Source organism: Dromiciops gliroides, chromosome X (assembly GCF_019393635.1).
Source record: "Dromiciops gliroides isolate mDroGli1 chromosome X, mDroGli1.pri, whole genome shotgun sequence".
NCBI classification, from domain to species: Eukaryota; Metazoa; Chordata; class Mammalia; order Microbiotheria; family Microbiotheriidae; genus Dromiciops; species Dromiciops gliroides.
In genome coordinates this window covers 1,688,639-1,709,202 of record NC_057867.1, presented here as the reverse complement: position 1 = coordinate 1,709,202, position 20,564 = coordinate 1,688,639, and the positions used below count along the sequence as shown (strand labels likewise).

At 46.0% G+C, this 20,564-nt stretch overlaps 1 protein-coding gene across 1 annotated transcript in view; it reads left to right on the top strand.

Annotated features, from left to right (window-relative positions):
- The window catches only part of LOC122733512 (relaxin receptor 2-like), a 46,483-nt gene that overhangs the window by 195 nt on the left and 25,724 nt on the right, over positions 1-20,564 (top strand). The window contains exons 2-3 of the mRNA XM_043973954.1: positions 475-653; positions 3,115-3,377. Of these exons, the coding sequence (XP_043829889.1) occupies positions 475-653; positions 3,115-3,377 (442 nt within the window). The remainder of the gene's footprint in view (positions 1-474; positions 654-3,114; positions 3,378-20,564) is intronic.

Sequence of the window (20,564 nt, the reverse complement as noted above, 5' to 3'; positions counted from 1 at the left end):
ACCAAGGGAAAGGTTAGGAGAAAAGCTATTCGCAGTGACCACCTACCTTCCCAGCAGAGGAGCTACTTACTGTGTGGCCTTAGGAAAGTCACGTGACCTCTCTGGGCCTCAGTGTCTTTCTCTACAAACCCAGGAGGTTGGCTCTCTCACTTTCTGATACCCCTTACATCCCCTAGAGGAGCCCTAGTTCAAACATGACTCTGGAGTCCATGAATCAGACAGGTTCCACCTTGTCTGGAAACCTTTGGGTCCCACAGCTAGGGAAAGAGAGGAGACAGATGTTCTCTGTTCCACCCCCCCAGCACCCCATCCCCATTCCTATAATTAGGGTTTCTTATCTCTCAGTCCTGACATGACTCCAGGGATGACCCCCTTCTTTAAACAGCTGGAGCCAAATGGAAGGCAGGAAAGTTGAATGTCCTACAGGGATCAGAGAGCATCCATCTCCTCTCCAAGCAGAGCCTTCCTGCCTAGGGTGACAACCCCAGAGCTGGCCCCTCTGGTGGAGACCACAAACATGGAGGCGTGGAGCACAGAGAGTACCTGAATCTTGGCAAAGGAAAGGACAAAGACGGGGGAGGGAGGAGGCCACCACCAGGGGAGCTGGGAGTTGTTCAGTCACCTGGGGAGACAGGCGAGCAGAGCACCATCTGGTAGCTTCCGGTTCTAACTAATGCTTCTCATCATTGCTGAGTCAGCCGGCACCAAGGCCTGGTACAAGCTGCTTAATGCAAGAGCTCCGGTGAGAAGTCTTTGGGGACTGGGGGAAGGGGACGGATGGAGCCACAGTTAGGGAGGGGGAAACAGCGGAAGGGGCTGCCAAATAAGGCTGTTACTCTGGAAGCCAGAGAGGGAAGAGGGTAAAGACTAGTGAGTGGAGTAGAGTGGAGAGGGGAGAGAGTCAGCCTGACACTTATTCATCATGGGACCCTAGGTGAGTCCTATTCCCTTTCTCAGCCTCAGTTTTCTCCTCTGTAAAAGGAGTGAGTTGGCCTCTTTCTGGGTTGCCTCTGTTTCCCTTCTTTGGCTGTGTTCCTGTATAAAGAAGTTATAAGCTCTCCACCTTCTCCCTGCCAAGAAGGGCCTCCCTTTTCCCTGAGGGCCAAGGGGAAACTAGGGAACGGGGAAAGGACCTAAAGCCAAAGGAAAAAAAGAAGGACATCCAGGACAACGTTTTGGCACGAAAAGCGCAGGGACAGGGGGAGGCCCTACTAGACTAGCCCTGAAACTTCAGCCCTTTGGCTGGACAAGCACTGGGGGCTTGGGCCTTTGCTCTTTGACTAAGAACATTTGCCTCAAATATATTGGAAAATTGAATTTTCTACCCTGATGCCAGCAATGAGATGCCCAGGTAGGCAGACCTCTTTGACAAGATGGGAGGATGGAACCCACCTCAGAACCCAAACCAAACTATTCTTCTCTTCCTTCACCCACCCCAAGAAGGGCCAGAAGTGTTTTTTCTACATCTCATACTTAGAGGGCAAAGCCCATCCCAGATTGGGGACTGCCCTTCCCCATATGCCCACTCTGACCAAACCTTGGCCTTCAAGCCCAATTGAAGGACAATTTGAAGACTTTTGAAAAAATAGGAAGTCACATAAGGGAGAAGAAGCTGGCCTGCCCCTTTTCACTGACCCCCCTCATCACAAAGCAGGGTATTATCTGGCCTGATGGTGAAGGATTTGCCCATTAGTTGTTGGGTGGGGAACCAGCAGCCATATTCAGTCACCCTGACTTGAGGAAGCATCATCTCCTGGGATCCTTCAGGGTACCTTGTTCCCTAATTATTATTCAGGAGCGCATCCCCTTGGGGAGCTTTCTTTCGGGGGCTTCTTGGGACTCAGCAAAAGGAAGATGAAGTTGGGTGACTCCTTCAAGCCATCAAGGGAGCAGCACCTGGGCAAGAGGCCATTTGCTGGCCGATTACCAAGTCACCTTTCAGGATGAGGGCCCCACGAGCAGGACAGTGCGGCCCTTCACCAGGTCTGGATCTAGACAGTAAGAGCTCATCTAAGTTCAGTACAGGGGAAATAGAAGTCAAGGATGTGATACAAGGCAAAAACTATGAAGCAGAAAAAACTACCCAGGGCTATAGCCAGTAGCCTTGGCCCCCATTCTGTCTGTTTGCTCAGGAGTCCAAAAAGCTTTTCTTTCCCCAGGCTTCCCAAAGTGAATTGATTTTTAGGAAAGCATTTAAAAGGGGAAGACAATGAAAACTACTGCCAGGATAAGAATAAAACCAAACCACAAAACTGAAGAAATAGGTGCACCCCATGTTGGCCATGCTCTAGCATTCCCAACCTGATGAGCAGCCTACAAGTATGCAGTAAGAAACCACCTAAACGAAGCCTCTTTTGATCCAGGAATCCCATCATTCAGAATATATACAGAAAGTGTTACACTGGTTCAAAGATTTTCATAAAAGCTTTTTTATGCAAATGAAAAACCCAGAAGCAACCAAATGTCCAACAGCAGGGGAATCATTCAAGTGTGGCCCATTAATATCAATGGTAAAGAGTCGGGATGGTGTAGAAGATGGAGCTGGGAGTGACCCTGGGCAATCATGCCACCCCAACATGCCCTGGACGACTCTCTAAGGCAAGAAATAACTGATCTCTTGACCTCAGTCTCTGTATCTGTCAAATGGATATAAATAATACCTGAAATCCCTCTGTGAACATGAGCTATGGCAATTTCTGGGCCAGGTATTCCTTGCACCCTTGAACCCACAAACTGGACCCAAAAAAGTATGAAAGAATTTAATATTAGAATGCAAATGAAGACAAAGTAGATGGATGTAAGGAAACCCAGAGTGCACTTCTGAACTAACACCAAATGGAAAAAGAACTTGCCCCAGAGTATGGTTTGCTCATTCTGCCCATCAAGGAAGAAAAGTGAAGGAGAACAAGGGGACCAACAAAAAATCCTGTTGGAGGCTTGGAGGGAGGAACTGAAAAGTTAGCCTATTTCATGCATTGAAATGAAGTTAGAATAGAGGACTAAGTGAGAAGGAATTCTGTAAACTGGAAGCTTCTCCAGACAGGAAATCAAATGGTAACCACAACCAAAGGTCAGCCAGCTCCCAGGCTCTGTCCCTGTCCTTCTCTGGCCCAGGTTCCCATCAGAGCGTCAAGAGCCCCTGAGAGCAGGTCACCTAGTGGCCACAGAGCAGGATTGGAAACTGCCCAGCCAGTCAGTTCTTCAGGAACAGGAGCTCAGGAAAGATCACTCACAAACACCTACTGCACAATTTCCCTTTAAATTCAGGACCAATCTTGCAGCATCAGTACCAGGGGCAGGCCTTGGAGGTGGCAACAGTAGTTGCAGCAGCAGCAGCAGCAGCAGCAGCATCTTTAGGAGCTCTCAGGACAAAGACAGTAAGGGGGAATAGGACAACTGTTCAGAAAGAGATCACAGGGGCCCCTTTGCTGGCAACTGGGTGCAGCTGGTGCTGATTGGCAGCCCTATTACCCATAAGCAATTTCTGGGTGGAGAGGAACACTTCTCATTGGTCACAAGGGAACAGGGGACCTGGTCACAGTTCCAAGGCCATGAGGAACACTAGCACTTGTGGTTATGGGGAGCAGAGACCCTTTCTGGGTAGAGACTAGAGCACAGACCAGGAGATCAGTGACCACACCTCTCTCAGGATCATGCCACCTGGGAAGCACCAAAAACTTGCAGACCCCCAGAAACTAGCTCTGAAAATAGTAGCATAAAAAAGCCTGAAGTTGGGACAGTGTCCTCCCATCCCCAGGTGAGCAGAGCCCAACTTTAACATAAAGTTAAAAGTCAAGAAATAGACTAGGAAAATAAGCAAATGGGGAGGGGGTGAAGAACTTGACTATAAAAAGCTACTATGGTATCAGGGAAGACCAAGAACCAAACTCAGAAAAAGATAACATCATGGAAACAGCAACAACCAAAGCCTAATTGGACACAAGACCAACAAGAATTCCTGGAAAAGTTTTTGAGGTGCATTTTTTGTTTTTGATTTTGTTTTTTAAGACAGAGATAGGGGCAGCTAGGTGGTGCAGTGGATAAAGCACTGGCCTGGATTCAGGAAGACCTGAGTTCAAATCTGGCCTCAGACACTTGACACTTACTAGCTGTGTGACCCTGGGCAAGTCACTTAATGCTCATTGCCCAGATTAAAAAGAAAGAGAGAGATAAGAGTAGTAAAAGAAAAAATGTGAAAAGAAATGAGAGTGATGCAAGAAAATTATGAAAAGAGAATTAACACTAACTGTGTGATCCTGGGCAAGTCACTTAACCTTGATTGCCAGAGAGAGAGAGAGAGAGAGAGAGAGAGAGAGAGAGAGAGAGAGAGAGAGAGAGAGAGAGAATGAATTAACAGTTTGGTAAGAAGCACCAAAAATACTGAAGAAAACAATACCTTAAAAAACAGAATAGGCCAAATGATAAAAGAGGCAATGAATTGGGCATGCAACTAAAAAAACTAGAAAAAGAACAAATTAAAAATCTCCAATTAAATACCAATTTGGAAATCCTGAAAATTAAAGGAGGGATTAATAAAATTGAAAGAAAATTGTTGAACTAATAAATAAAACAAAAAGTTGGTCTTATGAGAAAAAGTAATAATAGATAAACCATTGGTTAATTTGATTTTTTAAAAGAAAGAAGAAAATCAAATTACTAGTAACAAAAATAAAAAGGTGATTTCTCCACCAGGGAAGAGGAAATTAAAACAATTATTAGGAGTTATTTTGCCCAATTATATGCCAATAGATCTGACAACCTAAGTGAAATATAAATTGCCCAGAATAACAAAAGAGGAAATAGAAAACTTAAATAACCCTATCTTAGAAAAATAAATTGAATGTGTTATAAATGATCTCCTCAAGAAAAAATTCCAGGACCAGATGGATTCATAAGTGAATTCTACCAAATATTTAAACAGCAATTAATCCCAATAGTCTATAAACTATTTGGGGAGATAGTTAAAGAAAGAGTCTTACCAATTCTTTTTGCAACACAAATATGGTGCTGATACCTAAACCAAGGAGAGCAAAAACAAGAAAGAAAACTACAGAACAATTTTCCTAATGAATATTGATGTAAAATTTTCAAATAAATTATCGGCAAGGAGATTAAAGCTTAAATTAAATTAAATTAAAGATTAAAGCAGTATACCACAAAGACCATCCATTATGACCAGGTGGGTTCTATACCAGGAATTCAGGGTTGAATTCAATATTAGGAAAATTATCAGTATAACTGACCATATCAATAACAAAACCAACAGAAATTATGTGATTATCTCAATAGATGCAGAAAAGCTTTTGATAAAATACAACGTCCATTCCTATTACAAACAATAGAGATCATAGGAATAAATGGAACTTTCCTTAAAATGATAACTAGTATCTATCGAAAACCATCAGCAAACATTATCTGTAATTGAGATAAGATAGAAACCTTCTCAATAAGATCAGGGGTGAAGCAAGGCTGCCCATTATCACGACTATTATTCAATATTATATTAGAAATGCTAGTTTTGGCAATAAGAGAAGAAAAAGAAATCAAAGGAATTAGAACAGGCGATTAGGAAACAAAACTATCACTCTTTGCAGATGAAATGATGACATACTTAGACAATCTTAGAGACTCAACTGAAATACTAGTTAAAATAATTAACAACTTCAGTAAAATTGCAGGACATAAAATAAACCCATATAAATCATCAGCATTGAATCTACTTCCTGGAGTCAAGAGGGTGGAGTAAGCAGTAAACCGCTGTAACTCTCCCATATTTACCTCCAAACAAGCATAAAATAAATAGTGCCCCCAAACAAATCCTAGAACAGCAGTACCAAGCAAAAACAAGGGATGAAACCATTTTAGCCCAAGAAATTTGGAAGATTGGCAGGAAATGTCTGTCTCACTCAAGTAAAAGGGGAGTGCAGTCCAGGACAGGAAGCATCCCAGCAAGCCAGCAGCAAGCTCCACCTCAACAAACCAGTGTGAGATTCTGAGCCCCAGTGCAGTGGAGCAGGCAAACACCAACACCAGGACTCCTGACATGCCTCAGCAAAACCAGGGGAAGAGACAGACTCCAGCTCCAAGAACCAACACTTGCTTCAGCATAGTCCTGGGAAAATAGGGAGCCTCCAGCAGCCAGACTTCCACATGCTTCAGCATAGCCCTGGGGAAATGCAGAAACACTCCACCAGCCTAAGCATATGCCAGACACCAGCACTAGGACCACAGCTCAGCATCAGGTAAGCTGCCAGACCACTACAACCTCTAGCACTGCCAGCCATCCCTCACCCCAACCCCTCATTGAAACACCAGACACAAGGATCCTCTGTGGCCTCAGGGTAACAACACTGCAGCACCAGGTAAACAGCCAGTGCCTACACCCCCTGGCAAAAGAATACTGAGACAGTGCCCCCTCCACCGCAGGAGCAGAGCTCAAATTTAAAAGAAAGGAAAAAGGCTAAAAAAAAGATGAGCAGAAAACAAACAAAAAAAGAATCTGACCATAGAAAGTTATTATGGTGACAGGGAAGATCAAGACACAAACTCCAAAGGGGACAACAATGTCAAAACACCTTTGGACTAAACCCCAAACAAAAATGGGAAATGGTCTCAAACCCAGAAGGAACTCATGGAAAAGCTCAAAAAGGATCTTTAAAATCAAGGGAGGTAGGAGAAAAATTGGGGAAAGAAATTTAAATGATGCAAGAGAATTATGGAAAAAAAGTCAACAGCTTGGGAAAAGAAGACAACTGCTTAAAAAGTAGAATTGGTCAAATAGAAAAGGAAATACAAAAGCTAACTGAGGAAAACAACTTCTTAAAAATTAGAATTGGGCAAGTGGAAGCTAATGACTCTATGAGACATCAAGAATCAATCAAAAAAATTAAAAAGAAGAAAAAATAGAAGAAAATGTAAAATACCTTATTGGAAAAACAACTGGTCTGGAAAATAGATCAAGCAGAGACAACGTCAGAATCGTTAGACTACCTGAAAGCCATAATCAAAAGGAAGACCTAGACAGCATCTTTCAAGAAATTATCAAAGAAAACTGCCCTGGTATCCTGGAACCAAAGGGCAAAATAGGCACTGAAAGAATCTACCGATCACCTCAAGAAAGAAATCCCAAAATAAAAACTCCAAAGAATATTGTAACTAAATTTCAGAACTATCAAGTCAAGAAAATACCGCAAGTAGCCAGAAAGAAACAATTCAAATATCAGGGAGCCACAATCAGGATCACACAGGACTTAGCAGCTGCAACGCTAAAGGATCAGAGGTCGTGGAACATGATATTAGAGGAGGCAAAGGAACTAGGACTACAACCTAGAATAACCTACCCAGTGAAATTAAGCATAATAATTCTAAAGGGAAATGGTCAGTCAGTGAAATAGATGGATTTTGAGCTTTCATAAGGAAAGGACCAGAATTGAACAAAAAAATTATCTCCAATATCAAGATCCAAGAGAAGTCCAAAAAGGGAAAAAGGGAAAAGAAAACATAAGGGATTCAATGGAGCTGGTTATTTACATCCCTACATGGGAAGATGATACTTATAATTCTTAGGAGTACAGCTAGAAGGAATATACATAGGCAGAGGGTATGGATATAAGGTGAGTTTGTGGGAATGGCATAAAAATAATTAAGGGATGAGAAAGAAAAGTACACTGGGTGCAGAAGGAAAGGGGAAGTAGAATGGGGTAAATTATTTCACATGAAGAGACCAAAAATCTATTATAGTAGAGGGAAAACCAGGAGGGTGGACAATGGGCATCATTTGAACCTTACTCTCATCAGTATTAACTCAAAGAAGGAATAATACACACAATCAGTCACATATAGAAATGTATTTTACCCAACAGGAAAGCAGGAGGGGAGGAGATTAAATAAAGGGGAGGAGGGACTGGGAGAAGAGAGGGCAGACCAGGAGAGGTGGTAGACAGAAACAAAACACAGCTGAAGAGGGAAAGTGTGAAAGGAGAGAGAGGACAAAGAGGAGGGAAAATAAGATGGAGGGAAATACACAGTTAGCAATCTTAACTATGAATGTGGATGGGATGAACTCTCCCATAAAATGGAAGTGGATCAAAAAACAGAATCCTACAATGTGTTGTTTACAAGAAACACACTTGAAGCAGAGAGACGCACACAGAGTAAAAGTAAAAAGATGGAGCAGAATCTATCATGCTTCAGCTGAAGTAAAAATTGTTTTTAAAAAAGCAGGGGTAGGGGCAGCTAGGTGTCACAGTGGATAGAGCACCAGCCCTGGATTCAGGAGGACCTAAGTTTAAATCCGGCCTCAGACACTTGATGCTTACTAGCTGTGTGACCCTGGGCAAGTCACTTAACCCTCATTGCCCTGCAAAAAAAAAGCAGGGGTAGCAATTTTGAACTCAGACAACGCAAAAGCAAAAATAGACCTAATTAAAAGGAAGGAAACTACATCTTGCTAAAAGGTACCATAGACAACAAAGTAAGATCAATCAATACTAAACATATATGCAACAAGTGATATAGCATCCAAATTCTTTTTTATGTTCTTTTTTTCTTAATAGTATTTTTTTCCCAATTACATGTAAAGATAGTTTTCAACATTCATTGTGTGTGTATGTGTGTGTGTTTGTTGTTGTTGCTATTGTTGTTTTTGCAGGGCAATGAGGGTTAAGTGACTTGCCCAGGGTCACACAGCCAGTAAGTGTCAAGTGTCTGAGTCCGGATTTGAACTCAGGCCCTCCTGAATCCAGGGCCAGTGCTTTATCCATTGCTCCCCACCCCCACCAACATTCATTTTTGTAAGATTTTGAGTTCCACATTTTTCTCCCTTTCTCTCTTCCCTCCCCCATCCCCAATCTGATATAGGTCATACAGTACAATCATGTTAAACATTTCCACTTTAGCCATGTTGTGAAAGAAGAATTGGAACAAAAGGGAAAAAACACAAGAAAGAAGAAAGAAAAAGACAAAAAAATTGAAAATAGTATGCTTTGATCTGCATTTTGTGGTGGCAAAGAACTGGAAACTGAGGGAATGTTCATCAGTTAGGAAATGGCTCAACAAGTTGTGGTATATATATGAATGTAATGGAATACTATCGTGCTATAAGAAATGATAAGCAGGCAGATTTCAGAAAAACCTGGAAAGACTTACATGAACTGATGCTGAGTGAAGTGAGCAGAACCAGGAGAATATTGGACACAGCAACACTGTATGGTGATCAGCTATGATAGACTTAGCTCTTCTCAGCAATATGATGATCCAAGACAATTCCAAAAGATTCAGGGTGAAAAATGCTATCCACCTCCAGAGAAAAAACTGATGGAGTATAAATGCAAATCAAAACATTCTTTTAAAAAAATTTTATTTTTCTTAAGGGTTTTTGGTCTATTTTCTTTCATAAAATGACTGATATGGAAATATGTTTTACATTATTGTGCACATATAACCTATATCAAATTGCTTGCCTTCTCAAGGATGGGATAGGGGAGAAAGAGAATTCAGAACTCAAAATTTTTTAAATGAATGTTTAAAATAATTTTATATATTATTGAGTAAAAAAATTTTTTTTAATTTTTAATCCATCAGGAAGAATCAGGCTTTTCTCTTGTTGAAAAACACAACCCTAAATTTAATGCCTGGCCCTCCTGGATCCAACATTTCTTCTGGCTACCCAGCGGTTTGCCTGAAAAGAGATCTGTACATTTGAGTGGACTTCAAGCTCCCCATGAGACAACAGTACCAGGTGGCAGACAGAAATCCCCAAAGCCCAGACCTGGCTGCCAGAAATAGGTAGGTTATGGGCTCCCATCCTCTGCCCTCTCCATAACACAACTGGAGACAAAAAGAAGCTGGAGAGTTTGCAGAGGGTAAATAGGATAGGAAAGGGTCTTGAGAATATATTATGAGTCTCTGGTGAAGTAAGTGGTGATGTCTAGCCTGGAAAAGGGAAGAACTTGTGGGTGGGAGAAACTCTACTGCCTTAGACAGCTTTAGCAGCTGTGTGATCCTGGGCCCTTCTGGCGTCTTCATAGTGATCTTTGGATACAATCACAGATGAACCTATTCTTGTCAGGCCCTAAGCATGCAAGGATTACTTGAGCATAGGCTCTACCTTGGAGTCTACCTGGTCTACTATGACCAGGCTACCTGAAACAACACAGAACTGTTGCTGGGCCCAAGGGTGCTAGTGCACTGGGCTTCTCCCACTCAGGGGGTCTCTAACTCTGGCCCTGCATTCAATGCTGGGGGAGCCTGTCCCCTCAGGGGTGATGGGTCAGGACTCAGTGGTGGGCTGGAGCCAGTTCCAATCAGCTCTCCATAGCAAATTGTTCAACCAGTGGCAATGCTATAATTCAGGGTTTGATTTATTGTTTTGTTGACTTCTAGACTTAAGAAAGTGATGAAGAAAATGTTAATAATGCAAACTAAACTTCAAAGTGTATTTTGTGCACATTTTTTAAAAGAGCCAGTCGTTAAACATTTACCTGCATGCCACAGGCTCTGGTTTTTTTTTCCCTCTCAAACTCTGGCTTTTTACACCACCACCTCTGGGTCCTGAGGAGAATCACTGAAAGTGATTCGACTCATGTCTAAGTTCTCCTCAAAAAGGGGATTAGAAATGTAGATCAGATATAAGACAGCTATTTATTTCCACCACACAAAATAAATGCTTAAAACACAAAAGCCTCAAAAGTGTGCATCAACAAAGACTTAAACATGAAACAATAACCTATATTTCATCTCTTCTTATACTCTCCTGAGGGGCTGATATGCAAAACATTAAAACCTAAAACAGGATTGAATAGGCATTTCACCTTCACCTCTGCTCTGCACTGCAGGCCAGTTGAGAGAAAAACCTGCCCTCCCTCAAACCAAAACACCTGGGACCCTCTGAACTTTGGGACAGTAGGGCCCCACTGTAAGATGGCAAGATGAGCAAGCAAAGAAAGTTGAGAACAATAGAAAGTTTCTTTAGCAACAAGGAAGATAGAGGTGCACCCTCAGAAGTGGATAACAACCTCAGGGCCCCTACATCCAATGCTTCCCAGAAAAATACAAATTGGTCTCAGGCCATGGAAGCACTCAAAAGGGACTTTGAAGAGAAAGTAGGAGAGATAGAAGGAAGATTTAGAGAGGTGGAGAAGAGAATGGAAAGAGAAATGAGAGCAATGCAGGAAAGCTATGAGAAAAAAGTCAACAGCTTGAAAATCCAAATGGAAAAGGAGATACAAAAGCTCTCAAAAGAAAATAATTGCCTAAGAATTAGGATTGAACAAATGGAAGCTAGTGACTTTATGAGAAACCAAGACACAGTAAAGCAAATCCAAATGAATAAAAAATAGAGGGCAATGTGAAATATCTCCTTGGAAAAACAGCTGACCTGGAAAATAGATCCAGGAGAGATAATTTGAAAATCATTGGACTACCTGAAAACTATGACCAAAATAAGAGTTTAGACAGCATCTTCCAAGAGGTTGTCAGGGGAAATTGCCCTGATATTCTAGAAGCAGAAGTTAAAATAGAAATTGAAAGAATCCACCGATCACCTCCTGAAATAAATCCCAAAAGGAAAACCTCCAGGAATATTATAGCCAAAGTCCAGAGCTCCCAGGTCAAGGAGAAAATATTGCAAGCAGCTAGAAAAAAGGAATTCAAATACTGTGGAGCTACAATAAGGATAAAACAAGATCCAGCAGCATCTACATTAAAGGACCAGAGGACATGGAACATGATATTCCAGAGGGCAAAGGAACTGGGACTACAGCCAAGAATTACCTACCCAGCAAAACTGAATATAATCTTTCAGAGGAAAATATGGGAATAAACATCTCTTTCAAAATCCACAAGTTCTGGAAAGTCAGGTTAAGTGTGGGCTCCTCCTATTAGCTAGAAATATGAGAGTACTTTTTTGGGATACCTCCCATAGTACAGCCAGCTCTGGCTGAGGAATCCAGGAGTTTCTGCTACCTAGAACTTGCTAGGTTACTTCCAAGGCTGGAAGCATCCAGCTTAGGATCTCAAGCCAGTCACTATATTCAGGCAAAGAAAGACAATGGGAGAAGTAGTGAGTCTTGAGAACCTGAAGGTTCACGTATACTAGTATCTGTTCGAGCGGCCACATGCAAATGGTTGCTGTTTCTGCCAGGGTGTAAAGGGAGTGTAAAAGGAGCGAGGGTGGAAGTGGTCACACTAGTACAATGCCACTTGCCTCTGTCACAGGGTGAGGATGGGGGAATTGTAACCCCTTGGGGACAGTTAGTTTTCTGTGCTGAGCCAGAACATTGTGACCCAAGGTCCTATAGTTGTGGGGCAGGGCACAGGACACACACTCATCGATTTGCTCCATTGCACCCCCAAGTATAGACAGTGCCTAAGAGGGGTCCCCACCAAAGTACTGCATTGGAGAGCTATCACATTGGAGGAAAGAGGCTGGCACCTGAACAGGGCTGACTGGTGGCAGCCCAGTATAAAGGCTACAGAAGAGCTGTGAGAGAGGAAAGAGTGGTTGGCATTAGAACAAGTAAGGCCTTGAAGACCAGGCTACGGAGTGGGAGCTTTAGCATAAGTAATGGAAGACAACTTTAGACTTTTGGATTAAAGAAACACATGCTTAAGGCAGACGAATCTAGGAGCTTGGGCTGCGTGGACAGGAGTGGATGGGAACCAAGGAGCCGGGGAGTCTAAGGGGATTGGGGGGGCTGTGCTACCATGAAAAGATAAAGAAGGGGAAAGAGAGGAGGGAGCATGAGGCCAGAAACCCCATATTCAATGAACACCTTTGCTTTATGCCATGAAAATGAGTGGCAGCCCATCAGTGGTTTTTGTTCACCTTGGCCTTTGGAATGAGGATGGGCCCAAAACAGCCACTGCATATCCTTGTGAGTATTTGCCACCTGGAGACATACAGTCTCCCTTCCCTTCTCCCTCCCCCCCCCAGGCCCTGGTCCCACTTCTGCAAGGCAGGCAGGATGTACTGGGCCTTTGTAAATTGTTTGGAAACTCCTTTATGGTTTGTGAATATTTATATGCACGGGGAGCTTAGGAGCTATCACTGGGTGGTCTCCTTTCAAAGAGCACTTGGTAGCAGGGTTGTACCCCTGGGGGTGATGCTTCAGAGCCCTGGGGGCTCCTTGAGGCTCAGAAGATGTCACTAAGAGTCAGCTGTGCTGCTAACAAACACCTACTATAAATCACCTACTAGGAGTCAAGCACTGTGCTAGGTGCCTTACAAAGATTACCTCATTTGCTCCTCATAATAACCCTTGAGAAGTAGGTTGGGTCATTATCCCATTTTACAGTTGAGGAAACTGAGGCAGAGAGAAGTCCAGTGACTTGCCTAGGGCTTCACATAGTATCTGAGGCTGGATTTGAACTTAAGACTTCTCTATCCACCACACCAGGCTCTGCAACCCAAAAGGCAAACATTAGATATGCCATAAGGAGGCCGGGGCCTTGCTACTGAAAACCTTAGGGCCTCAGGCTCTTCTGTCTACCAGACAGCTAAATCTTTCTATATGTGTGATCTTCCTTAAGTGCAGGTCAGACTAAAGCAATAAAGCCCAGTGGCTCCTGGACCAAATAGAAAATTCTCTGCTTGGCTTTGAAAGCCCTTCTCAATTCTTTCCTTCCCTCCCGTTCCAGTCTGTACTGGGCAATCCAGGGGCCCTGGTCTCCTGGCTGCTCTGCTCATCTTCCAACTGTCCCCCATGCCTCAAAGTCTCTCCTTCCTCATCTCCAGCTCCTGACTCCTAGGGACTTCCAGTCCCAGTAAAAACCCACCTTCTACAAGAAGCCTTAACATTAGGTTATTATTAGGTTGCCTACTCTGAGATTATCTCCAATTTCCCACCATATGTGTGTATGTGTGTATACACACGGTGCTTAAGAAATGCCTCTGAATTTGACTTCCCCAGAGTCTGAACCTTGAAGGGGATAGGCTCCATTTGGAGCCCCAGGATTTAGCACTTCAATGCTGGCTTCATTCATTCATTTTCATTCATTTACTTATAAATCTAACTGCTTGTGTTCTGAGACTTGTCAGCCTATGCACTTGTAAGGAGACTGATGATTGAGTGGAGGGGGGAGGAGAAGGGGGAGAGAAAGAGGAACTGGAGGGGAGAAGGAGAAGAGGAAGGGGAAGGGGACAGGGGGATTGGCTAGGAGCACTTTGCAGATAATCAAAGCTCTAAGCAATGAGACTGTGCAAAAGAACAGAGGTTAGGAGTCTTGGGTTGGGGGCAGATTAGATGACCTGTAAGATTCAACCTTTGGGTCCTTGGCCCAGGCTCTGTCTTTGCCATGACTCCTGGATGCCATTTTTGTTCGTTAACAAAAAAGGGGGGGTGGGGCTTGGACTCTCCCTGTGTGTGCATGAACAAACAACTTATGTATGTATATGCTATAGCATGTACATGTGAGTAATTGTGGGTGTGACCAATGTTAGTATAAGGAACTGCCCTGGGGTGTGTGTGTGTGTGTGTGTGTGTGTGTTGGCAGGCATGTGACTCACACCTATTAGAGTATATGGAAGGGTGTATATGTGCATGTGTATGTGTGTGTGTGTGTGTGTGTGTGTGTGTGTGGTAGACTGTGACACACCTATGAGAGTATATGGAAGGGTGTGTATGTGTGTGGTGGTGGACGTGTGATTCACACCTACGAGAGTGTATGGAAGAGTGTGTGTGTGTGTGTGTGTGTGGTGGCAGACTGTGACACACCTACGAGAGTATATGGAAGGGTGTGTGTGTGTGTGTGTGTGTGCGTGTGTGTGTGTGTGTGTGTGTGTGTGTGTGTGTGGTGGCAGACTGTGACACACCTAAGAGAGTATATGGAAAGGTGTGTGTGTGTGTGTGTGTGTGTGTGTGTGTGTGGTGGCAGACTGTGACACACATACGAGAGTATATGGAAGGGTGTGTGTGTGTGTGTGTGTGTGTGTGTGTGGTGGCAGACTGTGACACACCTAAGAGAGTATATGGAAAGGTGTGTGTGTTTGTGTGTGTGTGTGTGTGTGTGTGTGGTGGCAGACTGTGACACACCTACGAGAGTATATGGAAGGGTGTGTGTGTGCGTGTGTGTGTGTGTGCGTGCGTGTGTGTGTGTGTGTGTGTGTGTGTGTGTGTGTGTGTGCGCGCGCGCGCGCCTGTGCCTATGCCTGTGCCTGTGGCTGTGAGAGCCCGGGAGGAGGGAAGGTGGGAGCGCCCAGCCCAGCCCAGCCTTTGTCCCCTCCCTCCATCTCTCCGTCCCTCCCTCCCTCCCGGTCTCTTCTCTCCCGCCGGCCGCAGCAGCAGCAGCAGCAGCAGCAGCAGCAGCAGCAGCAGCAGCAGCCTCCGCCTTCGCTCTCCCTCCTGCCTCGGTGCCCCAGCCGCTCCCCGCGCTCTGCGGTGCCTGGATGCCGGCTCCCGGCCCCGGCAGCATGAGAAGCCTCTCTCTTTTGCTCCCGTCTCCCTTCCAAGCCTTTACCAGTGAGTGCCGGGGAGCCCAGGGGACTGGGGGGCTGGGGAGGGGGCGCCACTGCCCTGGGGCTCTCCCCCAGGTAGCTGTGCCCGGGGAGGGGGCACTCCCTGGAGCAGCAGAACCAGGGGTGGGGGTGGGGGTGGGGGGGCGTGCTGCTCCTCGTGTCTCCCTGGAGATGCGGGGGCTCGGGAATTGGGCAGTGGGGGAAGGCGGGGTGGGCTGTGACCCTCCCTCCCTCCCCTCACATCCCTCCCCTGTCTGTGAGAGAGAAGGGGCCGGCTGCTGGGGGGGGGTTGCACTCAAGCCACAGCCACAGGAAGGCGGCTCCCCTCAGCCAGGGAGTGGAAGGAGGGTCTTCTGTCCATTCCAGAGTGAGGAGGGGTGGAAGGAGCAGGGCGGCCACCCAACGCTCAGGGCCACTTGGGAGCCCAGCCCTTCCTTTCTATGGGGCTGGAGAAGGGTGGGGGGGAGCTGCTGAGCAGTCTAGGCTGGCAGGTAGCAGAGACAAGAGAAGCAGGCTTTTAAGTGGCCAGCCACAGCCCACCACTCATCCCCAGCCCTTATGCCATCCACCCTCCCTTCCTTTTAAAAAGGCTATTTGCTGTTCAAATCTGAACATGGCAAGGTTCAGAGCAGGAAGGGATTCCCAAGTCAATCCCACCCCTCATTTGACAAATGAAGAAACTGGGGGAAGAAATTCAAATTATATTCCTAAATTCTCACAGGTAGTGGAACAGCAGGAACAGAGATTGGAACCCATGGCCTAGGGTCCTCTTGCCCCCAAATGTAGGGAGCCAGTGAAAACATGATCACTCTCTGTGGATAACATGAGATCTGACCTAAAGACAGACACACAGAGACAGACAGACACAAAGAGACAGAGGCATAAAGACACAGAGACATAGAAACAGTAAAACACAGAGAGAGGGAGAGAAAGAAAAGGTGAGATAGAAAAGAGGGAGAGGCAGAGCCAGAGCCAGAGCCAGAGAGACTGGGAGGGAGGGAGAGACAGAAAGACAGAGAGAGACAGAGATGCAAAGAGAGACCCAGAGAGAGACAGAGACACAGAGGTAGAGGCAGAGAAACAGACAGAGAGACACAGAAAGAGACAGAGAGACACAGAAAGAGACAGAGAGACAGACAGAGACAGAACGAGACACAGACACAGAGGGAGACAGAGGCAGAGAGACAGACAGAGAGAGAGAAGAGAGGAGAGACACAGAGACACAGAGACAGAGACAGAGAGAGACAGAGACAGAGGCAGAGAGACAGAAAGAGAAGAGAAGAGAGAGAGAACAGCTAGCCAGATGCACCTTGTGAATTACAGGTCACTTTCCTCGCCCCAGCCAGTGGAAGCAGGGAATCCAAGTGGCATCTTCTCTTGGCAGATGTACAAAGAAATTTTGCAAGGTAAAGCAATCTGCCCACACTGTCACAGTCAGGAAGTCACTGCCCAGGGTCACATAGCTGATATGTATCAGAGGCAAGACATGCCCAGAGCTTCCTGCCTCCCACTATGAATCTCTTCTGTTGATATTACCTGATGTAAGAATTCTCACGACACTTCTAGAAGGTAGACAATGCAAGCAGGATCCTTCCCGTTTTATACAAAAGCAAAACGAGGTCCAGAAAGGCTCAAATCCAGATCTTGACTTAGAAAGAATGGCGATCAGCATTAGAGATGGAAGGGACCTCAGAGCTCTTGCTGTACAAAAGAGGAAACTGAGGCCACAAAGGGGAAACAAGTTACTAACACTCCACAGGTGGTTGGGTTTGGTGGTGGTTTGGTTTGGGGTTTGGGGTTTGGTTTGGTTTTTTGGAGGTGATGGGGTTAAGAGACTTGCCTAGGGACACACAGCTTGTCAGTGTCTGAGGCCAGATTTGAACTCAGGTCTTCCTGACTTCGGGACTGAGGCTCTCTCCACCGACCCCCACAGGTGGCATTTAAGATTTCCGAAGCATTGTACAGGACTGTTTCATTCTCAGCCACCAGGTGGGTTGGGCATTATCATCATCCTCACTTTTCAGATGTGGAAATGAGTCTGAGAGAAAGTGAAGTGATTTTTCTTAGGGCCCCTGAGATAACAAGTGTCTGGAGTGGATTCAAATCCAGGACAAATCCACAAAGGTTGTAAGTGTCCAAGTCTTCTGAGGCTAGGCTCCAACCTTTCTGGCTTAGCTCTGGCTTTCTTCCCCATTCTTCCCTCTCCTTCCATTCTGTCAGACCTGCACACCCACCTCTCTGTGTCCGTGTCGTTTCTTCCCAATGGAATGGAACTTCCTTGAAGGAAGACGCCATTTCATTTTGGTCTTTGGGGGGTCCTCGGCTGCTAGCCCAATGCCAGATAGACAGGGGCCGCTTAATATGTTGACTGTGACAATCCAGCTGAGGGGGTGCCACCCCCACCCCTGCCTCCTCCAGAGCTGGAGAAGAGCTGCTTGTTCATGGAACTCAGTACACTCCTGACACACCCCGAGAGAGGGGACATGAGTTCTAATCCAGACTCCACCACTTCCTCCCTGATGTGGACCCAGAGGTGGCTGGTAGAGTGACAGTGACCTTGGACAAGTCATTTCCAGCTCTGGGCTTTGGTTTTGTCCTCTGTGACAGGTATCCGAATGTAAGGTGTGCCGCTCAGGTAGAAATGGCTGAGCTGGTAGCCAGTTCCCAAGGCTCTGGGGATGCAAACACAAACCTGGGCCCCACCCTTAAGGAGGGAAAAGGCTTTCCCAAGGCCATGGAGGGAGGGAGGAAGTAGTTGGGTCCTGACCTGACATCTCCCTGTGAGGAGCAGAGCCAGGGGAGTGCAATCCCAAAGGGGCAGGGCGGAAGGGTGAGGGGTGAACTATGGTGGTAGCAGCAAGAAGGGGGCCTAGTTAGGATGGAGAAAGGACAGTTAGGCTGCTGAGCAGAGGCTGAAGGGGCCCCTGAGAAAAGGGCCCAGGCTGGGGAGAGGGGCCCAGTGTGCCCCTCGGCCGCCCCTTTCTAGGCAATGTCATGGACATGGAAAGGGCTTGGCTTCCCAGCCTACTAGGCCTGGAAGAGAATAAATGCCTGGGGAAGACAGTAAATCTGCCTGAGGGCCGGGGGAAGATGGGGCAGAGAATATCCATGTGTGGAGGTGGCCACTTCTGTTCCCTTCCTGTGGAGGCCTGGCCTGGATCTGGGGAAGTCCCTTAGGCTTCAGCACAGTCTTTTGTCCCAGGACTTGCACTTGGACGCTGCATCTGCCCCAAATCTCTGGGCTCCTGGGCCTTGCACCTCTGACAGACTGTGTGGGACTTGATCATTGCCCCACAGCTGCCTCCTTGACCCTTCAGCTATGCCCCCCTGGCTCGCTGAATCAGGCCCCCAACACTGCCCCGAGGATCAGTCTCCCCCTAATCCTAGGACAGGAGCCAGGAAATGGGAAACACTGTGCCAGTGCTCCCAGGCCACTGAGAGACCCCTCCTCCTCTTTCTTTCCTTCCTGTTCCTCCTCCCCTTCCTCCTTCTCCCCCACCTCCTCTTCTTCTTCCTCCTCCCCCATCTCCTCTTCCTCCCCTCCCACCTCCTCCTCTTCCTCCTTCTCCCTTCCAATCTCCTCTTCTTTCTCCTCCTCCTCTTCTTCCTTCCCTCCCACCTCCTCTTTCTCCTTTCCTCTCAGTCCTTTGCTCTCTTCCTTCCTCACTTTCCTCCTCCTTTTCCATTTCCTATTCTCTTTCTATCATTGATATTCTAAAATAATATTGAATAATTTTAGAAAATGAGTACCTCAAGCTCAGAGCCTGGCCCCTAGGGTTTGCTAAAATTCCCAGCCTCCCATTCTCAGTAAATACTGCTCTGAAACAGAGAGAGAGAGAGAGAGAGAGAGAGAGAGAGAGAGAGAGAGAGAGAGAGAGAGAGAGAGAGAGAGATTGGCTTTGGTCTGAGCCCTGGGGATGGGAACAGGGAGCAGAGGGAAGAAAGGGAAGGGGAAGAGACCTGCCAGAGGGGACAGACTCGAGTCTCCCACTTGTGCCTCTGCCCCCAAGCCTGCACAACATGACATCCCAGGCTAAGGTTAACACAAGAAGACAGAACTCAACCAGTCACCAACATAACAATGGCAAGCCCAGATGTGTGTGTGTATTTGTGGGGTGGGGAGGTCCAAAGGAGTGAGGGCCAAGGATGGAGGATAGGGAAGGGGGAGGGGAAGAAATTGGTGTCAAAGTAACATTAAAGCAATTATTTTTTTCTTTTTAAAGAACAGTAATTATGGCTCATATGTGAATAGCATTTTTTGTTACAATCCATTTTCTCACTTGATAATCAAATGATTAGACCTTTGACCAAAGAAAAGCTACATTTTCTTCACATGTTAGACATTTTTTAAAGAATAAAGAAGAGAAGGAGGGAGGGAGATAGGGAGAAGAAGGTAGGGGAGGGAAAAAGAAGAAAGAAAAGAAACAATCCAGGAAGGAAGGAATAGTGGGAGGGAGGGGGAGGGAGGGAGAAAGGAAGAAAGGAAGAAAGGAAGAAAGGAAGGAAGGAAGGAAGGAAGGAAGGAAGGAAGGAAGGAAGGAAGGAAGGAAGGAAGGAAGGAAGGAAGGAAGGAAGGAAGGGTGGGAGGGAGGGGGAAGGAGGAAGGAAGGAGGGGAAAAGGAGGGAAGAAAAGAAGGAAGGGAGGGAGGGAGATCATTTTATAAAAGCATGATGAACAAAGCCCATTTAAGTCATAGGCTGGCAAGTCCCTTGTCATCTAGGGTATCCTTAAGAAATGTTCCCTCCCTCCCTCCCTTCTTCCTTCCTTCCTTCCCTTCCTCCCTCCCTCCCTCTCTCCCTCCTTCCTTCCCTCCCTCTCTCCCTCCTTCTTTCCTCCCCTCTCTCCCTCTTTCCCTCCTCCCTCCCTCCCTTCCTTTCTTCCCTCCCTCCTTCCTTCCCATGGAGCCTGTAGACAGGAAGCCTCTGAGCCAGCACAGTCTAGCAACAGGTGCGATAAGGAGTCATTCCGATGTGGGCTCATCAGAATTTCTCTGATTGGTGACAAAGTCATGGGTCTTGCTCATACTCCTGTGCCTTGTTGAGTGCATTCTTCATTCAGTTAAAAGTTAGTGAAAATGAAGGTGTTTTCCCCATTGAAGTTCATGGTTAC